The sequence below is a fragment of the Cinclus cinclus genome, chromosome 2 (genome assembly GCF_963662255.1).
Source record: "Cinclus cinclus chromosome 2, bCinCin1.1, whole genome shotgun sequence".
Taxonomy (NCBI): domain Eukaryota; kingdom Metazoa; phylum Chordata; class Aves; order Passeriformes; family Cinclidae; genus Cinclus; species Cinclus cinclus.
The window spans coordinates 28634894-28659546 of NC_085047.1; the positions used below are offsets into that span (position 1 = coordinate 28634894).

General features: G+C 39.3%; 1 protein-coding gene across 1 annotated transcript; it reads right to left on the minus strand.

Annotated features, from left to right (window-relative positions):
• Positions 1 to 313: 313 nt before the first annotated feature.
• SPICE1 (spindle and centriole associated protein 1) lies at positions 314 to 23877 on the minus strand. The gene is made up of 17 exons (XM_062515515.1): positions 23575 to 23877; positions 23068 to 23115; positions 21798 to 21944; positions 17873 to 17960; positions 16983 to 17104; positions 15359 to 15444; positions 14919 to 15061; positions 14554 to 14694; positions 13529 to 13794; positions 10197 to 10328; positions 9416 to 9563; positions 7781 to 8005; positions 5367 to 5749; positions 3907 to 4078; positions 2419 to 2521; positions 2004 to 2091; positions 314 to 1185 (listed from the first exon to the last, which is right to left on the minus strand). Exons 1-17 carry the CDS (start codon positions 23662 to 23664, stop codon positions 1132 to 1134), a joined length of 2436 nt encoding a protein of 811 aa, XP_062371499.1. The 5' UTR covers positions 23665 to 23877; the 3' UTR covers positions 314 to 1131.
• Positions 23878 to 24653: the final 776 nt, after the last annotated feature.

Here is a 24653-nt window from a genome sequence, read left to right on the forward strand (position 1 = left end):
TTTTGATTTTCTACATCTGTTTAGAAGAATCCTTTCTTTACAAAAGACAAAACAAAACAGAAAAAAACCCTCATATTTTCTCCATTCTCCTGAAACTGAACTGACTGAAAGGACAGAGGATGGCTCCACCCTATCGCTATCTTTAGGAGGAAATTTCACAGTTAAAAAAAAAAACAAGTCTGGTTTTGATACTTGCAGTTGTGTTTTTTTCCCAGACTTGCAAATTATTTCCATTTTCTAGATCTCCACCATAAATGTTTTAGGCAAGGTTTACTACAAGATAAGGAACAGATAATAAAGCATTTTCTCACAGTCTTAAATTTTATAGGTAATCATTATTAATAAAATAATGACTACTTTAAAAAGTCAAATAAAACCAATATAAGAAACATGGTCATTAGGATATTACATAAATGCACAGCAAACCAGCTTAATACAATTATAAGTATCAGTCTTCTGTTATATCAAAGAGCATATACTTCAGTACATAGCAAATAAAGATTCTGATTCCAACTTCAAATAGTCACTTTATATTACTATAAAAATATTAGATTTTTTTAAAGCAATCCTCCAGTCCAGACGCCATCTCTAACATGTTAACTGTACAGAAAAAACAACTTTTGGGAGGAACTGTAAATAACAGAAGGAATAAATTCTTCTTGATGCAAATCCTTATCCACCAGAAACAGAATGGCTTCCTAATCTCCAGGTTTCTTTTCAACATGGGTACCTTCTTCCCTCATCTTAGTTCCTCCTGACATTTTATTCCCATATCTTGTGCAAATAAACACTCCAGAAAGTTTCACAGGCAATTTCTAAAACCTCCTACCTTCAGCGTATCTAACAAGTCTCAAGGTGCTCCAGCAGCCTGAGTTTACAACCTCATGAAAGATTTTTTTTGTGAAAAGGTATAAGGTTACAGCAGCATGTCCAGCTCAAACTCATTCCCAGGGCTTCCCTAGACTGCTCTGTAGGGCACAAAAACAATAAGCACATGGACCCTTCCACACTAACAGCACTGACATGAAAACACTTCAGAATTAAACTGTACATCTGTAGAAAGAGAGATTGTGATTTATTTATAGTTCATTAAAAATATTTTTAAAATACAGGACTTGAGCTCAGCCTCCTTTATATAACGTGCATTGACAATGCAAACCATCCTTCTTCTTTTTGCTTTTCTACCTGTAAAAGAAGAAACCAGTTGAGTTCATATACAATAAATTTCCCATAGACTTGTGGTAGGATTGCTGTCTGCATTTGGCACCATGGAAGGAATCACACCACCTACTTCAAGACACATATACCTCAATAATTTCAAATTTCCCTTCTAGGGATGTTTAGTTTCCTGTAAGGACAGGAAATCCTGGACCCTAACTCACTTCTCTTTATGAGTACTTATTTAGGTTATTTTGGACACCAGGAAATAGGTTATTAATATGTTCTCAAGGTTGCTTTGAAGCCTATAAACAGCTCTTGTGACTGATTTAGAAGTCTGCACCACTGCAGATCTCCCTATGAAAGCATGCCACTGCAGACTATCCTTTTCTTTGCACATCATGAGTCAGAAATCTAGACTGGGGCTTTCTCTTTAAATTTGGATTTATTCATCCTTCAGCAACTGACTTGTGCAACAGCTAGGTAAGAACTTGCTTGCCTGTTAACTGTGGCTTCACCAGTACATCATAACAATGACTTGAGATTCTCTGGAGACACCAAGGAAAGACTTCCAAAGGTTTCCAATTCTAACACACAAAGATGCCATAAGAGAAAAGGGTTGCTTGCTGGCAAATAATTCTGTGGCAGAAAATAATGAATGTCACTAGTTCTCAGGTCTCTTCTTACCAATTGTCTGTAATCCAACCTGCCACAAATTGATTAAAAATAGCCTTGGCATATTTACAACAAGCTAGAGCTCTCCTCCCTTTATCCATCTGATGATAATATTTTTCCTTTTATGACAACAAATTAAAATTTTCTGGCTGAAGACTTTTCAGTCTCACCTTTGGTCTTTGGCTGACAGAAGTTAATTTGGCACTTTCTGATGTGGCACTTAAAGGTGAACAAGGTTTGCCGGAGTCTCCTGTAGACCTGGAAATATTCAAAATAAGACTGAAAAAGTGAAAAATGGAAGTGACTACTAGAATATTATCTCTGATCCTAAATTAGGACTCCTCATCAGCAGCCTTCAACAACACGTGTCATCTGTCTTGTGTCAGACTGCAGGTATTTTAAATACAAAGGAAGTTGTGAAAAAGCTATTAGACCTATGTCCCACTCACAGAGCTTAATGTGAGAAAGTAAGGGAAAATCCACAAAGCCAAAAAAACACATGGCAATTTCTCCATCGTGTTCAATTTCTGCTGCATGGGTTATTAAGATACTACAAATATGAAATAGTAAAGGGTGAACTATTACCTTCTTATACTGGTCATACTGGCATGGGGAACACTGACATCCTTGGAGCTGTCCACAGCCACTGCCACAGGAACAGGGACTTCAACTGTCCTCCTTGCATTTTCTAGGCAATAAATAATTGCTTGATTCTGATGAGAACACAGCAACATGGCACAAAATTCAGTCTGTTATACCATCTTTCCAGAGGCATCACCACCTCTTCCCAATTGCACAGATATACAGACCAGAAATAAAATATCAGGTTAAACATCAACCTCGCATCCACTTTCTGAAAATGACTGAAAATGAAAATACAGACTCAGAGCAACTACAGACAATGCTCACCTATATAGAATGGTTCTTCCACGGTTAAATTTTCTGTGCTTTTTGTAATTAGAGGCTTAGAGATTTCTGATCTCTCACCCCTGTTCCTTTAAGATTTTACTTACCATGCTGAATTTATGCTACAACAGCCAAACAAGCATTGAAAGTGTTATGACCCAACCCAGGAGTCACTGTGTAGGCACCTGCATGCAAATGCCCACACACTGGTCCCTCCTCCCCCTCCTTCCTCTCTCCAAGTCCTTCCCCCTTTATGCATCCTCTGTGGTTTCACAAGGGAAAAGGACAGGTGTCCCACACAGAGCATGTGTACATGGTCACATGCAGTTCTGCTCATAATGACAATGACTCCATGAAAAGATAAAGCAGCCGTGACCTCCTGCAATATAATTTTTTTTATAGTTACATACAGCAGCTAATCTATGAATCTTGAACCAGCAAGTATACTCCCCAAGCTAATTTACCTCTTTACATGACTGGAAGCTCCAGTTATTCCTTCCTATTACCATGGGCAGTAACTGAGCAAGACAGCCTGATGGAAGAAGTGCCCAAAAGGCAAAAACTATAATGTGGTTGAGAATAGGATGACCATTCTGCCATGACTTTAAGAAGCCTGATGTAAATACTTTAGTCTTTTTCACCCAAGATTCTGCATGATAGAGGACTGATAAAAAAGCCCAGTGGTGCCCACCAGAGACTATCACAGAACCAGTTAAGTTGAAAAGGACAGATCCGAGATCAACTCCAACCTTTGAACACCACCTTGTCAAACAGACCAAGGCACTGTGTGCCACATCCAGTCTTTCCTTAAGCACCTCCAGGGATGGTGACTTCACCACCTCTCTGTGCAGTCCGTTCCAATGCCTTACAACCCCTTCTATGAAGAAGTTCCTACTAATGTCCAAATGTAGCACCTGTTCTTCAGACAAGAACATAGCAAAGAGCAGGTTTAACAAGAAGCACAATATTTGCAGCAAACTAATTACTAAGAAGATAACTTCAGCAGATACATTTTTAGCTCTCTGAAGTAAGGAGTGTTTGTACCACAGAGTCATTAACAGCAAGTGTACTGCTGACCACAATCACTAATGCAATAAGATAAGGACTCTTCAAAGGAGAAGAACACTGTCTTACCAGTTCTTGTTTCTCCTGAAGCTAGGTACTTACCAGTGTAATTCAGGGATAGGGTTGCAACAGGAGACAGCATTGAAGGGACCATGTCAGAAGCAGCTGATTTCTGCTGCTCTATCAACTGCAAGAGTTTGTCCCGTGCTTCTGTACTCTGGCGATTCAGCTCCACTATTCTTTCCTCCAAACTCTTTGATACCATGAGATGACTCTACTTAGATAATGGAATAATTACTTCCAATGAAAAATTTACAATTTTCACCCTCAAGGAGGGCATACAATATATTTTAAGTACTTCTATGCATTTAGTTTTCAAACTGAAAGTGAACATAATTATGTAGCATTTCTTGAAAAATTTGATTCTGTGGCCCTTTTACTGTCCTGTATCTAAGCCCTCAACTGATTAAACATTACTGTATTTCATACTGGTCTTCCCTCCAGTAGGAAAAATATAGCTGTTGTCCATGTAATTTGAGTAAAAAAAAAAAACCCAAACCAATAAAAACAATAAACATCCATCAATTAACTACAATTAAGAATATAGTTAATCAGACACATATTCAGGAGGATGTAATGAAGCAAAAGCAGGTTTCTAGCAGAAGTGTCCTCATCTTTAAGCCAGGTTTTGATTGCTCTTCCCCTCCCTCTCACGAATTGCTTCCACAAAAACAACACTTACTAAAGAGTTTGCATCATCTTGTACAACCAAATGACTAAATATTACACAACATAACCCAGTGTGGAAAGTTACAACACTCTCAGCCTACATTAAAATGAAGAAATTAAAAATCTTCAGGATCCTTAATTTAACAGTCAATCTGCCACTGTGATAGATCAAAAGACCATAGCAAGGGGAGGGATGTTTTTGTGATGTTAACTTCACACACAGGTATCCTACTAAGTAACTAGTTGGAGGTAAATTTTTTTCCTCTTAAACTGAAGCCTTCAAGGTCTCTCTTTTCTCTGGGATTTCCACAGAAGAGGACTGACAAGACAGACCCAACAAGCATGTACACTATGATCAAATATTTGCAAAAGATGTATTTGCACTAACTTGAACCTCATCTGCTTTTGGGTCAGAGTAGAAGAAGAGAGATGTAATGGCTTTAAATATGCATTTATGCATATTTAAAATGCATAAATTTATTTATTTAAAATGCATAAATATGCATTGACAAGAAGCTGTGGGTTGCTGCAGTGCTTTCACCACTAATAGTATGCAACTACAAGAGCTTGGATCACATTTCACCACCACCTTCTTTTGAAGCATAACCTTAGAAATGTGCTGCATACTCTTCAGAACCCATGTACAACATAGGCCCAATATGAGAAACTACTGCTGATCTGCTTATGGAATAATTAAAAAAAAAAAGAATCACAAGTCTCCAAGCAAACAAACAGTAACTGACAACATGAAAGAAAAAAGAAGCACCAGTAAACTACGGGAAAGCAGATCAGCAGAAAGGAGATACAGCCTTCCTCTTCTGTTAAATTCCAACCTGTCCTTGTGAAGAGTCTGGACGAGAATCCGGCTGATCTACATCTGGCTGATGTAGATGATCACTTTTGTCTCCCGGGACACCTCTGAATTTGCTCAGTTGAGCTTTAATGAGAGCATTCTGCCGTGTGAGCTCTGCTATCTGTCCCAGCAGATCACCATTTTGAAGGAACTCTTCAGCTGTGCTGTTTCTTCCAGTGCCATCTGGGCAGGACAGAGAGATTTTCTCATGGGAACTCTCCAAATCTTCATCTGCAGGAGGAATTGGTTGCCTTTGAGGGATGAGGAAGTTTTGCTCAGTTGTGCTCTGTGTCCTTAGGGAGGAAGGTAAGCTCCTTTCCTTGCATGGCTCTCTTTCAGTGGACTGGGCAATGGCTGCAAACACTACAAACACAAAATAAAGGAACAGCAAAGAAAGTAACACGCGATCTTCACTAAGGAAACTAACAGTGACTTGATTGCATCAGGTTACTAATAAGCAGGAATTTGAATTGTAACATCTGGCCTGAATGGTGTTACGGTACTGATCAAAACCACTCTATACAATATCCTGCTGTAAGAACTCACCAGGTGAGTATTTCCTAGTGCAAACAGTCTTACATTTAAATGATTTAATTAGAGATTGACAGAGAAGTCACTAAGAAGAAAAATTGTTTTGAATTTCTTAGCTGACAGATCAAATACTACTTCTTAGTCCTCCATTTTCCAAAATTCAAATACCTTACCTGATAAACTAAGTTTTTATTTCAGTTCTGGTATTTATATTGGGTTATTAACAAAACTTTCAGAATACTAAGACAAAAAAAGAGACAAGATTTTTGGCATGATAATTAACTACTTAGCCCCTTAAAGAGGAAGCACAGTGGCCAACAACAGTAGTCAACTATTTTTTTGTGGTCATCATCAGCAAAGAGATAACACACCACAGAGACATGACTACAGCTACAGCACTATCTGGTGCTACATTCTAAGTCCAACTTGACTTTTGTGACCAAAACCAGATTTTCTACGCTTCATACACCAAATTGCTCATTCCTTCAAAAGCTTTAGTTTTTGCCTCTTGAGCAGAGATGAACACTTAAAAATTTACACTGAAGTGTGTTTTATGAATCTTTGAGCACACTGAAACATTCATAAAGTTTAACACTTGTTGGTCCATTTAGCATCAGTCTTAAGAGTAACAGTACATTCTAGAGAAATCTTGGAATAGTTTGGCACTGCTGTTTCAAATGACAGAAGACATCTGACAGCTCTGAATGGGACTGAAACCAGACATTGCTCTTTTGTAGAGCAAGACCTTTGGTTCATTTCCTGCACATCATTTATGTACCTCCTCACAGCACAGCAGCTCACCAAGTGGCTGAATTAGATACGCACTTCCAATTGCCCAGCCAACTCCTTAAAAATCAAAAGGACTTCTAGTCATTTTTCTGACTTGGAAAAGGCTTACAAAACAACACAGCTGGAAGGGAAGAAAAAGGAAGAAAACCCCAAAGCCCAGTCCTGTACCCTCTTTCTAGTCAGCCACCATCAAGCTGGCCATAGCTGTAATTATCTGCCTCTCAACAAGGGCATTATCCAGGGCCCTGGCATGTTTCAGTGGGATGCATGTGCTTACAGTGACAATTACAGCAGGAAACAGCTTGCTTTTAGAATCACAGTGCACTTCCTTCTGCTCCCTTCAGTAAGGATAAATGAGAAACACCTTCCCTAATCACCCTGATGAACCTTCTGCCTCCCATGAACCAGAATTGAGCCACCAACCTAAAAAACTTGTAAAGCCTACGGATACTGAGACAAGACTGAGCTACCTGGTTATCAGGCACCACATAATTTCACCCAAAATTTCCTCAATCATTTCCTGCATATTAAATGAAACTCAATGGGAACCTGGCTCCAACAGCTTCCAAAAACCCCTTTGCTGGGAAGATTGGCTCAAAGCAGGAGCACACAGCCTACAAATATCCTGGTGTATCTGCAACACACATTGTAGAAACAGAGAAGTTCCAGGCTTCAGTGGTCTGACCATTAAAGGTGAGGGGGGCTGGATTACACCATCAGCAGATGGAAATCTGAAATTATGTGCTGTACGTCATCAACAAAGTGCTTTAGCAATCACACAGATATGATAACCAAAATGAGCACAAAATAAAAATGTCAGTCTGGATTGCCACTGACAGGACTGCTGCGAGGAGACAGAAAACGGGAAGTATAAAGGCTGTCTAGCAACAGGCACAGTAACAAAAGAAACATATACCTGGGTGCAGCAGTAGGATATTTCAGCTATAGGGCCAGTAAATCTAGACATACAGATTAAAAATCTTCCATGGAAAATAATTTTCAAAGGTAGTGAGAGATTGAAACCATAACACACAACACACACTCTTAAGTCTACTTCAGTCAGAGAGCTCTCACCATTCTGGAGGGAAGATAATCCTTGACTGCTCTTCTGCTGCGGTGGTGACAACAGCACAGCTGGCTGCAGGATGTGAGCTGGAAAACTTCTACCAGATCTCATGTCACCTGAGGCACCTGGCCGTGGGTGAAACGTGAAAGAAAGCGCTTCCTGTGGAAATTTCAGCGGATTTTCCTTATTGCCTGCATCAGTCTTGGGCTCAGAGTAGGTCAAATCAGGTTTTTCTAAAGAAAAAGACAAAGCAGGGATAGAAGTTAAACAAATGAACAAAACAAAACAAAAAGGAACAAAGTTATTTATAGTGAAACTGCAGTGTAGGAAAAATATTAATAACAATTCTTACGTTCAGATACCTGAAAAGACAGACTAGAGTATGTTCCACGCATGCTCCTACTTTTCTTCTGACGCCCAGGTACAGAATTCTTTCATTCAAGCAAATTATAAATCTTTACTGGCCATAAGAGCAAGAAGAATCCTTACACAAAGCCTCAGAATTTCAGGAGATCTGTTTATAGCTCACACACAAGACTACAGACCCATGACTTCAACAGTTATTTGAGCTGCATTTGGCAACGTTCTCGACAAAAATCAGACTTATGCACTTGTCTTAGTGCCCCATATTATAAATTTAATGGCAACAATGGTGTAAAAAATAATTCAAGGCTTTTTTGAGCTCAGCTGATCTTATTATAATTTAATTCAAATGAGACAATTCCTCAGTTAAAAAAAAAGTAGTTATTCTTCTCTATTGAACTAAGAAAAGAATATTTAAATTCTAGTGCTGCAGAATCGTTGAATGTGAAGATTTGGGTGTTAGGTTGGGGTTTTTCTGAGGGGTGTTCTTCTGACTGTTTGGATTTTATATTTTGGGGTTGATCTCTTTTTGTTTGCTTTTACTAGGCCTGGGTAAAGCACAGAAAAAAAAAGGATCTGATATATGGCTTCTTTCCAAGAAGAAAATTCTTCCAGGAAGAAAGCTTTTAGCTACAGAAAGATTCACAAAACCAACACTTAACTATGGAATATGAGTAACTCCAAGAAATCTTGGGATTCACAAGAAGTTACTGACCTTGGGAGCAAAAGCAATGCATTTAAACAACTGATCAGGAAAGACATCTGGGAGAAAACTCAGTGGTGAAAGGTGGTGAACAGTACAAGTTGAGTCATGTTTGGTTAGTCTGGACACTAGTCTACTGGCTCAGCTTAGCCAGTCTCCATGTCACACACCACTCATCTCTCACATAAAGTCACAAACACCAAGTGACAGACCTCTCTGACTGGTTGGTTCCAGGCCTCAGCTGCTGCTGTTCTGGCCAGCAGCGACCTCCAGTGTCTTATGGAAGGACCAGCCTTAGACTGTCAGGGTGCTCAGGAACAGGAAACTGAGATCCTGACTCTGTTGGGTTTGATTTTTTGGGGTTTCTTAGGACCCTCAGAATGAAACTGACTTTGGAAGCCACCTCAATGGGGAAAAGCTACTCTCCTTTATTTGTGCTCACAGCAGAATACAGAAGTGACATTCACACTCATGCAAGAGGTACTTGTGCAAGCAGACGTTTACTAAATACCAGATTTTCCAATACAGGGATAAACTAACAACTCCTGTTTCATCCTTCACACATTTATGCACACACCTTGGCTGTTTGCTGGGCCTCTGCTTGCCATTCCAAAATGTTTTGGACTTTGTTCTCTTTGATGTTCTACCAAAGGGAGGCCTTTAAATGCTTGTGTGAGACACATCAGCTTTTGATCTGTTACTGTCATGTATTGCTGAAGCTTCTTCTAAAGGAGGAAAAAAAACCATACACAGAATTACAGAAATTTGTGTTCTACAAACATAAATTAGAAAATTATATACTACAAGCAGTACTGGGAAAAAATTTGGCCTCTTAATTCTACTGCATGATTCTGTAGTATTCCAGTGAAGATTAAATATTATTGTCTCCATATTTCTCATTTATAAATAATTTGTTTTGCCTTTCCTTACTCATGACATCACTTCCTCTCTAAGGTCTCTTAATTGCACCACTTCTAAATATAGCCATTGATCAAATCTACCTCCACAGCAAACTAAAAAAAGGAAAATGTAGTATTACATCTATTCATTGCTCCAGTAGTGTAAACAGAACAGAAGTGTGAAGGAAGATGCCTAAACTTTTAGATGGATAAAGTAAAGCTCAGTTTCACAGAACCAGCACTTTCTCAGGCTTTGAAGTTAAATAAACTAATGACTTTCCAAACATTTCATACCCATACCTGCTACTGTAATTCTTGTGCTCCTCATTCAATTTTATCACTTTGTTTATTGTTAAAAATCTCCAGAACATGAGACAATGCATCTCCCCCACATTTGCAACAGAACTCAGAATTCTAACACATAATCCTGATGGGTAAGGAACAATGGGGGCTCAGTACCTGCATAGTAATGTTTTCTTCCCTTACTTGAAGAACTTCAGCAGTCAGAGCATCTATCAGTTCTCTGTGTTCATTCAACATGTCCTGCTGCTGCTGACTCATCACTTCTTTCTTATGCAGCTGCATTTCAGTCTAAAGAAGGAAAAAATTGAAAACTTACTGTAAACCAATATGGACTCATATTTGAAAACAAGAATGAGTAATTATGACATGATAATGCAACAGCTTTTCCCACTGCTGCTAAACTTCATTATTTTCACAACAAAATCAAATTGCCAGGGCTTGAGAACTGTCAGAGAGCTTATTATTTGTCTTTGTTCCTCCAAGACACTGTAGGGAATCCTACACATCCTTGTTCTTCCACCTTTACAGCTTTTACAGGATGTAACTAAAAGTGTTTTCTCTGCAGATACAGTTTTTTAAGTCACTAAATCTTCATGCAGGAATCAAATAATTCCAGGTGTGCTGATGCTTGTCAGCATCCCATGCTACTTGTGTCTAATCTTTAGTATCCCTAATTAATTAACGAAGACAAATTTGACTAAGTAAAGGAGAAAGTACTTGCTTTCTGATATTTTCCATCAGAGAGAAAAAGTTCTACAGGGTCTCAAAAGTATGATGATCAAACAGCTCTGCATCCACATGAAATGAATGAAAAAAATCAGTATTTTTGAGACTGATTTACAGATACTGCCACTAGACACAAAGACAGGCAGATACACCTCCCTTAAGTATATGAGAGGCAAGCCATCCATTTTCTGTTTCACTTCCAGCTAGAGAGAACAGGGGGTTTTGTATTGATCCAAGTGAAGCATGCTGGCTCAGAAAACGGATTAAAAAAAATCCTGTACCTGGTCCTCTCTTTTCAGAAATCAAAGCACAAAAGAAGCCACTTCTACCCTTGTAGCAGTGATGAAGCTTCTGGATGCCTTAGATCACACTATATCTACTAATCCTACACAGCACTAACCTAGTCTTGAAGGAAAAGCTTCCAAGCAGCTCTACCTTATGCATAGGGAAAACATCAGGGTTAACATCCATTCCTATCCCCAGGTAGGATTTAGGTCTGGCATACCATGAAAGATGTATTTTCATCCCAGCCCACTGCCATGTGTGGCTCTAACCTCGTGAGCTTTACAAGAGCTGCATCAGATAGGGAGAACAGACCAGCACAGATTCAGGGAATATGTCCATACTCACACATACATCATGTGGATCTGGCAAAGAAACAGCTTTATTACCAGAATGGGGGTGAGAAGCAAATGATTAATTCTAACATTTGGAGGTGATCTAAAGATTAGTTTAGAAACCAAGTCAGAATTAGCCATTTCCCTTTAAGAATTTCATATAGTTTTAAAAACGTTTTAGAAGTTTTTTTTCCTCTTTTTCTCTAGCCTCATCTGTATTCACTACTTCCTTTTTAAAGGTGTTGGTTTGTTAATCACTTAATAAAAACTTTCATGGAAGATTCCTGAATTCAAGTTTCTCTTCCTACTTTTTAGATACACTTGAGACTAAATTAGTCAACATTCTTTATTGCAATCCTGATTTTCTGCAGCAAAACTGGAAGGAGAGAAAGGGAATCTCTAAAAGTTTTGAAACCTCATGAAGACTGACTATCTAAATAAAATGAGGGGCTTTCTAAATATCCCCTGCAAAGTCATTTTCTCAAAAAGCACTAGCAGTTATAATTTAGGCATTGGAATTTTGCTAACTCTGCTAGCTAGGCAAGACAGATGGTGCACACAAGTGCTTGATTTATGTCTGGTATCACAGAGACCAGATTATATGAAACACTCAAGACAAGCGGGGCTTCTTCCCAGCAAATTCTCAAATTCTAATTGTAATGAAACCTCCCTGAAAAGGAAAAAAGTCACTTTAGATTATGAATGCAGTATCTATTAAGCAAGCCTGAATACAATTAATCACATTATGCAGCTTGGGTGACTTCTTCATATTGCTACTTAAGAATTTAGGTAGTAAATTTATGAGTGTGGCAGACAATTCTGCCAGCAATAATCAAGTTCTGGAAGGATGGAAAGGAAATACAGGAAAAGTTATGGGAGTAGCTTTGAAAGAAATCTGAGGCTCAGGAATAAGTAATTTCTGTAGAAAAATTAAAGACAATTTAAACAGGATTATGACTGCAATTACATTTGTAACATGAACTGGATGAGATTAAATTGATGTATTCCTAACAAGCACAAAATATTCTACTGAAATTCTAAGATGCTTCTTTGTAACTGCAAAAGAACCAAATTTAAATCCCTGCCTTGGTACTACAATTTTAACAAAGACCAAGCATTATTAACATGTTTAAAACCTAAGGCTTTCTGAGCTGAAGTCCATCTTCTGATAGCAGTTGCTTTTCACATTTGGATTGATTATGTACTATTTGCTTCCAGGACTTAATCAAAGTAAATTCTCCCATACAGATTAAATACAGAGTAATACAAGGATTAAGTTATTACACATCTGGTAAGAAAAAAAAATAATAGAATTTTCAAAGAAGATGGGTTTCCCCCTTTCAACTACACAATCTGAAAAAGAACCAAAATAAGACAGATCCACATTCATGAGAGATCTATTACCTTTGCTATAAAATACAGCTTTAGTACTTAGATAATATAGTCTGCTGCAACTATTAAGAATGCAGGAACTGTCACAATCTGGTTTAAAATGTCACATAGTCCAAATGAATCTGTGAGGCAGTGCTGCCCCTTTATAGCTCTGGGATACAGATGAACTAGAAGTCACTTTTCTTCCCCCTTTTTAAAGAAAAGCTTGTATGTGGCACACAGGTGGTCTTCTTTATGGAACTCCATTAATTCCCAGCTGTGCACTGTTACTGTGAGCACTTCAGATCATTCTTGCTTAAGGTAAAGGTTCTGCTACGGATAGTAAAAGAGGATAAGGAATCTCTCAAGGAATATAGGGGATTTGGGTCCACTGCTCTGGTGACAATAGCATCACCTTTGGGAGGCAAAGGAAGAAAATGAATTTGTAAACAATGCTGTAGTTATTACCTTGTTACAACTCTGAGTATATGTAAGTAACAAATTCTAAATTATTTCAGTTGCTATTTTCTGCTCTTAGAGACTATCACTGCAGTCAACTCCTCCATTTTCACTATGGATACCAATTCCTAAGAAACCAGTTCCCGACAAACCACAAGTTTTAACTCCTAATTGCATGCCAACCTAGTAGTAAGCAATGATAATCAGAGTTCAATGTAAAATGATTGGAAGCCAGAGAATACCAAAGTTCACATCTGTAAAATAATTTTACACCCTTCTTCATTCACTTTCCAGGAGCAGTTCTAAGTCTCTCACCTCTTTGAGGTAGCGCATCAAACGACAGAGAGCGTTCACTAGTGACAGAGTAAACCCAGACAGGCCTTCACTTCTCTCTTTTTTTTGGACCTCACGACCTGTACACCGCTCATATTCCTCCAGTTCACACTCTACTTCCTGGATCATATGGTTGAGAACACCTAGGCTGGGTTTGTTGTCCCTCTGAAGGTCAGACTGGATTAAATTAGCTGGAGAATCACCTCTCTTCTGTCTAGCAGAGTTCTGTGCAGCTTGCTTTCTTTTCACTGAAGGAGAAGAAAAAAAGGTCATTGCAATTTCAACTTGCATAGAGATCTTTGCAGTAACAATGAAATTGCATTATTTATTGAAGTAAATCAAAGGAAATGCCCTCTCTTGCCATAAGATGAAACAGACCATCAAAGTATATCCTCCAGTCATTCCAGCTATTTTCAGATCCTCAAAAAACACATTTTCTGCTGCCACAGTAGTACCTCTCAAGGACAACTGTTTGATGCTTTTATCTTGGACACACCTGTTTGTACTTTTCTCCCTTCAAGTTAAATGCATGGAAATAGTTGGCTAATGAAAAACATCAGCTTTCTCATACTCAGCAAGCAACTCTCCTTTCATGTTACAGCTTGTCACTGATGTCAGCTCCCTCACACAAACGTGTACAATATGGGGACTGAAACGCATCCTTAATCTGTGCAGCACAGAACACACAGCTGGATCAAAACTAGATAAGTCCTGCACAGGAGAGAACTCCATGACTAGCAAGATAATAGAGAGCATCAAAGGGCTCTTTTTATGGTTCCCAGATTCCTATGAACTTGGCTTTGCCAATGAACGTGCAGAACACTGCAAATACACTAGACAAGGAGCTGTGGAACATCCAGCCTTAGCCATGCTCAAGACTCAAGGATCCCCTCCTCAAACCTTGGTATTAGCCCAGCAATGACTTCCAAAAATCCCTTTCAACCCACATTTTCTTATGACATTAAGGATCTTGGACAAGGGGTATTTTATTTTTGAAAGTACTAAACTCTTTGCTGCAATTTGCTTTTGTTTCCTCGAGTTTGGGTTCAGCACTTGTCTCACAATGTCACTGGAGTCTATAGACTCTTCTTCATCTTCATTCCGAAGTCTTGAATGGGCTCTCTTGATTACACTGGTAGCATTGAGGGCTGATTTAAACACAAACAAAAAAAAGCACATGTGAAATATTTCAGCATGTTCTTAATAGCAGTATTTTCTAGAGCAATTTTATAATAAGAGCTGGCTTTTTATTCTGGAAATACATCTGAGCCAAATTAGCATACATTTCTCTCTCACCCCCACCCAGGAAAGGAATTCCAGATGGGATCCTATGAATAGCCCAACTACCTTGCTGTGATTTGGCAAATCTCACCTGACCGATCCAATGAAGGAGAAATAGTTGTTGGAGTCCAAAGCATATTTGGTTCCTGTGATAAGGTGGTTTTTCTCATATCCTTTTCAACCCATAACTGAGAATTCACCAAAGAATCTTCTTCTCTCAACAACCGAAGTAGCCTACACTCAAAACAAGAACAGCAGTGAATTGTAACAGGAAAATGGCATGATTCCAGATTATCTGTCCTGATAGAGTTCCTAAAATTATCTGCAATTGCTCAGGTGAGTTCCATGCTCACTTTCATTCTCAGTCTCAATGTTAGAACAAAAGGCCTTTCCCTGAAATTCTGAAATCAGGAAAGGAGGGCAAAGGGAAACATGAGACCTACCTTAACTATAACCATTCAACACCCTTTTAACTACACCTGTTTCCAGTGTCAAGCACGTGGAAACCTGAATAGATATATTTGTACTGACCTGTCAGAATTGATGTTGGATTTGAAACCCAAAACGTCATGATGTCCATCTTCTAATAATGCTTCCTCCTCCTCTTCATTCAGAGCCTTTTCAAGAGACAACAAAGAAAACAAAACAGAATTCAGAAGAAGTCAGAGACCAATTTTATGGAATTGTTTCAAGAAAGAAACCAAAAACATTTGTTTTAGTCTTCCCCTCCAAAACATACTTAAAATAAATACAGCACACAGAAAAAAATTCCCAGAACCACACTCCTTTGTAGGAAGTTCTGGAGGACTTTAGTACCTAAGAAATACTGATACTGACAATTGTCTCTGAAAGTAACACAGAAAGTGACTAATTCAATAACCAGTATTTTCTTTGTATGATTTATATTAAATATGAAAACCCATGCAAACTAGACGGTAAAATAAAAGCTGTTAAGGCTGTACCAAAAACAGAGATACAGCAGGCAAAATATGAAAAAGAACCTGAATCCATAGCATTTGTAAAATTTCAGTCATTTGACATTACAAGCTAAACAACTTCATAATGAAACCTGCAAAATTATATTTATAGTCTGTGTGTAAAATGCAACCAGAACAAAATACAATCCTGTGTACTACATTTATAACTAAATACAAACAACAAATTTTGGAATTAGGGCTCCTCAAATCACCAGGTTTCTGAGCCTCTGGGTAGGTTTCACCAGACAACCTTTAACTGTGATTTCTGTAGGTACATAAGAACTCACAGAAGCTTGGCAGACAATCAGTACACTTTTCTTTTAAAAATTTCAGCTTATCCTGCAGCATGAATCCAGTGACACAGCTTACAAAGGTGCTGCAGTTCACCCCTCATACTATAAAAACTGAAAAACAAATGCCACACCAAAATAACACTTCTAACATAGAAGTACCACAACCCAAATTACAGGTATTTTTTCAAGATAGTAGGAAATGGGAGAACCATGGGAATATGACACCATTACTTTTGCTCCCAACAGCCTGTTTGGTCTTCATCAGAGAGAAGTTTTCTGGGAGCATCTTATGCTTGTTCTCAAACCCTGTTGAGCATTCCTGATACAATATGTTATTAAAAGAAAACAGAACACAAAGGCAAACTAAATTAAATTTTGAACAATTTTAAAATTACTTACAACAAATCTGAACAAATGTAAAATAATGGAAAATATTAAAAGTTAAACTTGTATGATTCATCAAGGCTGTGGAATGAACTGGGATATAAATGGTTGTGTCCCATATATCCAGACATAACTGGTAAATTAGAGACATATTCTGAAATGTAGCAATTAGTAAGTGACACAGAAGTTCTTCTCTTAGACTATAATCACATTGTACTGTTCCTGAGAATTCCAAAATTTAAAAGGGAGGGTATGCTAATGTGAGAGAGCTTCTACAAAACCTAATGATGCTTGTTTCTCATATCTGAGGGTTAAATCAAAAAAATCACAATTCCCAGAGTCTCACAAAAGAAATGCACCTCCATTCAACCTTGTCTCCTATGAATGTTATCAACAAAAACCAATTTAGTTCTGCTTGGAAACTCTTATCTTTGAATAGTCTTATTTTGTGCAAACAAAAAAGCCACAGACCATGCATGTACGGAACAAAATATACATCACCTGGGAATCCACGACAGATCCACTAAGGATGGAAAGCTGACTGGGAGGATGACTTTTATGTACAATGGGTCCTTGAGATGATTCTAGGTCACAGTTAGGAGCCACTGTTACATTAGGGAAACCTAGAGGAATTAAACAACACAGGGAAGAACACAGAGGGCTTGGTCTGTACTTATATTGCAGTACTTTGTACTGAAAATCAAGCTCCTGTACTTCACTAAATGAAAGGGTGACAGGGATGTCACTTTAAACAACAACCCAAGACCAACCATAGGGTTAATTTAATACACTGGGCAACAGCTCTCGTTCCCACCTGCATAAATACACTTGTGCAGAAGCAGCTTGCAGGATCAAACAATCACTAGAAACAAAAGAGATTGGCAGCCTACACAGAAAAACCCCTAGGTTTAAGATTTCATATACAGACAGCCAGTCCTGCCTTCCAGCAGCACAAGGATCCACAAGTCAAACTGAGCAAAGGAAAAGCCTCATTCAGGAATTGCTGATAAACCTTCAATCATATCCAAGAACAGAGTTAGCTCACATGGCAATGAGAATCAGAAACTATTGCAGCAGCTCCAACTGGTGCTCTGCACAGGGCAGTAGCTTGGCTGTGAAATGGTGAGCATGAGGTGTTTCAGAGAATGTGATGTGAAATTCCACAGTGGACCAATATTCCACCAGTGGAATAATCAGCCATCAGTCACTCTCTCCTGCCACGGAAGGTGATAGCCTCACCTGTGTTTCATCCAACATGAACAGGATCAATCATAATGTGTTAGACAATGAGGTGAAAGCTGTTAAAAAGAATGCTTTGCGAAGCAAGACTACGCATGGAAAGCAAGGAGGTAACTGTAAATGTGCTACCACATATAGATGAGATGTTCTACCTGTTCGTGTGCGAGGAGCATCCCCAGGCAAGTCATCTGCCACAGCCATAACCTGACCATCTTGCAAATGGTACTGATCAGACAGAATCTGAAAGCACAGTGCATAGGGAAACTTTATACTGAGCACACTGATTCTTTTCTTTAATTTTTTTCCGGTATAGTTCTTCTAAGCAGTTACCAAGAGAACAGCCAACAAGAGAACATTTGCAAAGTTGGTATTGCGCACTAAGATCAATCAGAGCACTATACTTCATTCTTAGTAACTAGAATTCATACTTTTTTCAGAAAAATTAAACAGTTATTAATTCTGAGGCACCCACCAGCTCTGACTCTCTAGAACAAATCCTTTTACTCCCTCTTCTCCTCACAGCCTGACACAAGCTAGGTATTTATGACATGCTCATCAAAATAAAGACATATCTAGCAATTAAAAAAAAATCCTCAAATAATTTGATCTCAGTGTTAAGTCACAGAACACTTACCTACATCTGACACCCAAAACATGTACTATTTGATGAGATTCAAACCAGTTTAAGCAGACTTGTTTCACTCAGTTTTGCCTCCTGAAAATCCTACCTAAAACTTAAGCCACATACCACAAAAAGTTCCAGCAGAGGTAAGCACAGCTGACTACATCTGGCATCAGAAGACATTTTGGGAATCTCCAGAAGATGCAGCTTCTCTATTCGAATTCTCTCTCCCAAAGTCTCTGTCTAGTATTTGAAGTCCATCACATCAAGTGCCTCCTAAGGAAGGATATCTTGGAGTAAAAAGCAAGAGGCATCTAACTACCATGAGCCAAATGGGGCTGACTGGGGCTTTGTGAGCAGAGCACAATGTAAAGCTCCTCAATGATTCCTGGCTTCATTCAAAAGCCAGAAATCGAAAATTAGTAAAATTATATCCCAAAACCTGGGGAGAAGATAAGATACTCTTAAACATCAAAGAGGAGGTATGTAAGTGACCGCTACTTCATCATGGCCCACCAAACTGATCCAGAGACTGTGAGTACTTTAGAAGACCTCACAGTAAAGGCTCATGTATGCCTTCCTACTCAAAATTTGAAAACTGACAGAATTTTTGCTCCTCCATGAATCCTAAGAAGCTGTTTTGAAATTATTTCACAGTACTCTATGTTGTTATTTCCACAGAGTTCTTTTTAATGTCCATTGGTAAGTTTGCTGGCTTGCATTTAGCCTCATACAAAAAAAATCCAGGCAACAGCATTTCATTTGCTTCTCCTCAATCCCCTATTTTACTATGTGCTTTGTTATGCCACAAAATAGCTCTACATATCTGAGTTCCCATGTTCTCCTAGTCTTTTGAGCTTGCATTACACTGCAGTAAGTTAGACTTCTCACAGTAATTTAGCAAATCAGTGAATATTCATCTTTCAAGCACTTCATGTATCTCCTTTTCCAGACCACTATTCAATTTTCACATCTGATACAAACCAAATCTAGTCTTTCCATTCAGCAATCTGACATCAAAACAATGCAGGTTTTTAGATAAAGTTATTATACCAAATCATCAGAAGAAAAATATATAGAAAGAAAAGAAGTCAAAGTTTATGACTCATTTCCTGAAGGCAAATAAAAGTAGAGTGATACACATAGTCCAACAAAAATTATCTTGATTAGTTTGTTTTTATCCTCCTCACTAGATCTTTTTTGGCATCAGCAGGTTCCTAGGCTCTACCCTCCTGCTGAACACGTTATGAACATTTTTAGAGCATTGCTTCCAAGGTAGATTAGCTCACATTTGCTTGTGATGACAAGAAAAAGTGATATCATCCTGTAACCTCTTTAGGCTCATTTACACATCCTGGACAAATGCACTGAGCAGTGTGCTTTGTCCCAGTTACTAGTATCACCTATGAATTTCATTAAAAATCACCTTCCCTCCTGTTTCAGATTGTTATCAAAGTAAAATGAACTGGACTCATCCTAAAACCTCTCTACTACAATAGTCCATTTACCTCTAATCTTTGGTGCAATGCACTAACATTATTTTAAACATAAATTGTTCCAGGACCAATCAGTGTGGTACTTAAACATTCACACTTCTAAGTCTGAGTGAACTCATTATTCTTTTCATTCCGATTTTTAGGCAGATGAATCCCCAAAATACTAAACTTTTGCTTATCCATTTTATAACTCTTTTGCAATGTCTTTCTGTTCAACACACAAATACATGAGAAACAACACTAATAGCAGCACTTTCTTAGCTTTTGTCTCCGAGTCTTTTGCAGTCAAGCAGGATTCAAGAGGCTTAGAAAGTTACATTAACAGCACTAAAAGAAAAAGATCACCAAGGTAACAGAGACAAGGAAACAATTCTCAGTGGTTGTGCTCTACTGGGAGACAAAGAGTATCCACAGTTACTCTGAACACAGGACTTGGCAATTAGCAGGATTTAAGCTAGGGAGAGGTGAAAATGGTAAATGTCCTATCTATTTTGTTTTTCTCTACACATAAGACAGTGTTTAAAACAGCAGACAGATCTGTTTCATCTTGCCTGGCATAATTTCTTTTTGTCTTCCTTTTCACTGATTCAGAAGTAGACACGGAGTAAACTTAATAATCTCTTAACTATAAAGGGGAAAACTACTCCGGAGGAATTGAGATTTGTGCATTTTCATTAGAAACAGCAACGAATCTAGAAGACTATTTCCTAAACTCATTCCAAAATGAGTTTCACATCTGCAAAATAATTAAGTCATATAACAGGCAACCCAGCCAAATCTTAAGAAAACGTGATCTAATCTACCTTTTGTGACACATAACTTATTTCTGCATGGAAATATTATTGAAACAAGGCTGTATTAGGGAAAGTCATGTAGAGGTTCACAGTGTTTTTTGAATACTCTGCTGAAATATGCTTGGCAGAAGAGCACCAAAGTAACAAAAGTCCAGGTCTGAGGGTTGCTTAGCAAAATATCCATAACACAAAAATTCTACTGTGATTGCAGAGAAAGAGGGGTCAAATAGAAATTTGACTTCAATTCTAAGTACTTCCACTTGTTTGTCTATGCTTGAATGTTCTCAGATATCAGAAAGAGACTTCAGAAAAATGACAAAAGACAAAACAATGAAGTTTTTAATGGTTAGTCCACTGCACATTTACAGAATTATCAGATCATGTTTATTTTAACTGCTGAGTGAACACTGTTCATCATCATTCCTTACCAGCACAAACAACTCTCAGTCTGTTCGAGTACAGAGGCCTGAAACAAAATTTTCAGATTAATTTTCGTAACACACTGCAAGGAGTAACCTGCCACATGAAAAAAGGAGCTCTACCACCACTTTTCAGTGACAACTACTCTCTCTGTTAACTAGGCTTGGGTTTACTCCTACAGTTCGATATTCAAAAGCAAATTCAATAATACATTTACAGTAAGAATGCTGAGAGACTAAGCTTTTCAATCCTCAGGTGACAAGCTTGTCAGCTATAGCTTATCAATCTTTGTTGTGTCAATTTTCTCCCCTTAACAACTTCTTGCCTCACCCTTTCAGGCCCCTTGACATTGCACTTTCTCTCTTTAAATAAGCAGTGTCCCGCCCAATAGAGAAATGTTCATGTTTGTGATAAAGAAAAATGCTAGACATGAGGAAGAAAAGGCAAGCTGGCAGTAAGAACTCAAAGAATACACATACTATTTACAACAGGTGAACTCCGCAAGCAGTTCCTGCTCAGATGAAACAAGGCCTGCAGAATAACAGAGGGCATAGCCAGGCAAGCTGGGTCAAATGTTCAATTTTATGTAACAGCTGGTTTGTCACAGTCTACTCCAATCACAGAGCATATGCACATATGAAATCAAGTTACCCAACAAGAGGAGCAATTCTGGCTTCCAAGAGCAGTTTTCTAGTAGTGCTGCAAATCACCTGCAGTAGGCTGCAAGTGCAAATTTAGCTCTCACCTCACGCATCAGAGCCAGTTTCCTTTTCTCCAAGGAATTTGCATCCAGTTGCTTTTGCTTCTTCCATTTTCTGTTCAGTGCTTTCTCTTGGAGTTCCAGATGTGCCAGTGCTTTGTTTTTTGATTTGTGTATTTCCTGGCGACGGAGCTACAGAAACACAAAATAATTAATTTCAAAAATCACTCTTAAGCAAAATCTGCAGGGCAAAGCTAATGAGCTCTTCCTGATTTTATCTTTGGCACTACTGTGAAATTAAAATAAAAAATGTTCAGTGCATGAATGACAACCCCATAAACATCCGCAAGTGTAAAACGCCATCAGTACCAGCCAAATTTAAAGCAGCTCCAAAGGCAAGTGGGAAAAGTCTCAATTTCTCTCTGCCCACTGACTCAATAAGAGTTTTCTCAGCTGTAAAAGGAGGCAAAACACAAACACTAGCACCTGTAAGGTGCATAAAAAGACACAATGCATTTTCCTGATTTACCATTGTCAGTCACCATACATAGTGACTCCCTTCTTTTAACAATTAGATTCTATATTAGAAATATAGTTGAAATACAAATTAAAGAAATCAAATGTGTGAGGTGCTTGCTAAAGTCTCTAGAAGCTATCAAGCCAAACACTTGTAGAATCAAGCCTTTCTCTGCTACTTGGACCATCTATCCTGACCTGTCAAAACTTTATAATAATAGCTCATACTGCCTCTTCCATCCCAGTAATTAGTGCTATCAAGAAAATGTAGCTGCACATTTAAGTACCTATAAATACAATGTAATTAAATAAATGCAAATACACACGATCAGTTTATTGCAAAGAATTCACATACTTTGCAACAAACAGATCACTCAGTAGAAGGAAATTGTGTTAAATTGTTTACATTAAAATTGAGTTTTTCCAGAATTAGAGGCTCCTCAGACAAAGCACATCTCTCCATCCTTCCCTGCAGATCTAAGTCCTTCAACTAAATCAATGACCTTCCACATATTTACATTTTTATGCTTTTATGATGGCACACAATTTATTGAAATAAAAACTGCAGCTACTGCTTCCCAGTGGGAAAAAGCAACTGAAAAACACCAACTGCCAGACCTGGGGATTCTCGATATAAACAAAAAACTAGCGCTAAAGAGCCAACATGTTCAGAAGCTTGAAAAAGAGCCGAAACATTGGCAGAAAATATCCCCGAAAGCATGGTAAGCCATTTTTATGTCAGACAAACAGCTAAATGTCCTAGCCACAGGGACAGAGCAGTGACTGCTATTAAACTTACAATATCCTCAGGAGTTGCACGGTGCACTGTCAAATCGTGGACGGTACTCTGCGAACAGGAACCAGGAAACACGTCACAAGTCGTAACTAAGGGCGAACTTTCTTTTAAAAAGTTTTATTAAAAAAAAAAACAAACAAAAAACCAACACCAAACAACTTCTAAATTGCAGTATAATTAGCCTACCACTATACTGCTGTGCACTTTTACGGCGCCGCAGAGCGTTCCACCCTCGGCGGGGCCGGCACCAAAAAACCACACCCCCACCAAAGCTGAGCGCGCTCTTTCCCCAGGAGACGCAGGAGGCCTGGCCTCCACCAGGGCCAAGGACACCACAGGGGCCGTGTCCCCCTCGCACACGGCGTGTCTGCCCGCCCGAAGAACCCACACGCTCCCTGGGGGTTTCCGCGGCGCAGCCCCTCCGGAGGGCGGCAGCTCCCCCGGCAGTGGCCACGGAGACTCCCGGGCCTTTTTCCCAGCGGAGGCCGCCCGCCAGCGGGGAGCACTTACATCCCAGTCTCGCTTAGCCGCCACCGCCGCCGCCTTTCTGGGGCCCTTCCTGGCGGCGGTGCGGGGGCAAGGCCGGCGGAGCAGCGACATCGCAGCCACGGGAAGGGGCGGGAGCGCCGCCGCCGACGGGACCGGTTTTACTCGGCCCGCCCTGAGGGGAGGGACGGAGCGCGGCCTCCTCCGCCCGCCTCTTCCTTCTCCTCCCCTCTCCCTCTCCTTTTCCCTTTCCTCCCATTCCCGAGTTGTGCTCCCGCCTCAGGAATGGCAACGCGGCTCCTGTGGCCCTCGGTTTTTCTGTGAGGGAGCAGCTTCTGCCCGCGCCGTCCCTCGGGGCTGCAGGGAATATCTCCTCCCGCCTCCCTTAATTAGAACAGTGCCTTGGCCGCTCCAGCCCATTCCACGGGAGCTGCTCTTGGCGTTATCGCTTCTCTTCCGTCTCGCCTCGCCGTAATTTTCCTGCTCGTTCACTATTATCGCTCCTCGCTGTAAATACTCTCCAGAGATATCTCTGTGTCCCCCTGAGGAAGCCTTGGAAATTTCCCCGTGCGCATATGTGTTTCAGATGCTGTTACAGGTGTTTCAGAGCAGAATGTCACACAAACCATGCAATTGAGGTGATTCGAAATTACAGTGGCCCTTGTTCAAAGTTAACAAACAGATCTCTGTTAGCTGTGCCATCGAGGAAGGGTGTAGCTCCGTAGCCACAAGGAATTTCTGGTTCCTTCAAGCAACTGGTGGTTCCGAAATGAGTCATTTAGCTTACACAGAGGTGCAAAATATTCCCTACAAATTTAGCCCAGAATATGCCACAGGTCCTCCGCTTCCCTGCTACACAGATGAAGATATGATGTAATTACTCAAAAAGGTTACAGTTAACATTTTGTCTTACAGTGTGAGCATAATATTTTGTCTGTTAGAGCTGGAAATTGAAGGCATAAGGTTTATCAGCTTGTCATTCACAACATTTTCAATTTCACCAAGACTTCCTGATGCTTAGGGTCCCCATCAATGTAATTCTGGCTTTACCAGCAACACTGTAAAAAAGTTCATGGAAGATGCAGATAGTAATGGTTAATGTA

What these genes read in the sequence shown, in the direction of transcription:
- SPICE1 (XM_062515515.1), bottom strand. Translation starts at nt 23,664, where the DNA reads ATGTCGCTGCTCCGCCGGCCTTGCCCCCGCACCGCCGCCAGGAAGGGC. An exon ending in TGCTCCTCGCACACGAACAG is followed by an intron (nt 17,105 to 17,872) that starts GTAGAACATCTC and finishes TAATTCCTCTAG; the next exon opens with GTTTCCCTAATGTAACAGTG. An exon ending in AGGCCCAGCAAACAGCCAAG is followed by an intron (nt 8,006 to 9,415) that starts GTGTGTGCATAA and finishes CTTTTTCTTTAG; the next exon opens with AAAAACCTGATTTGACCTAC.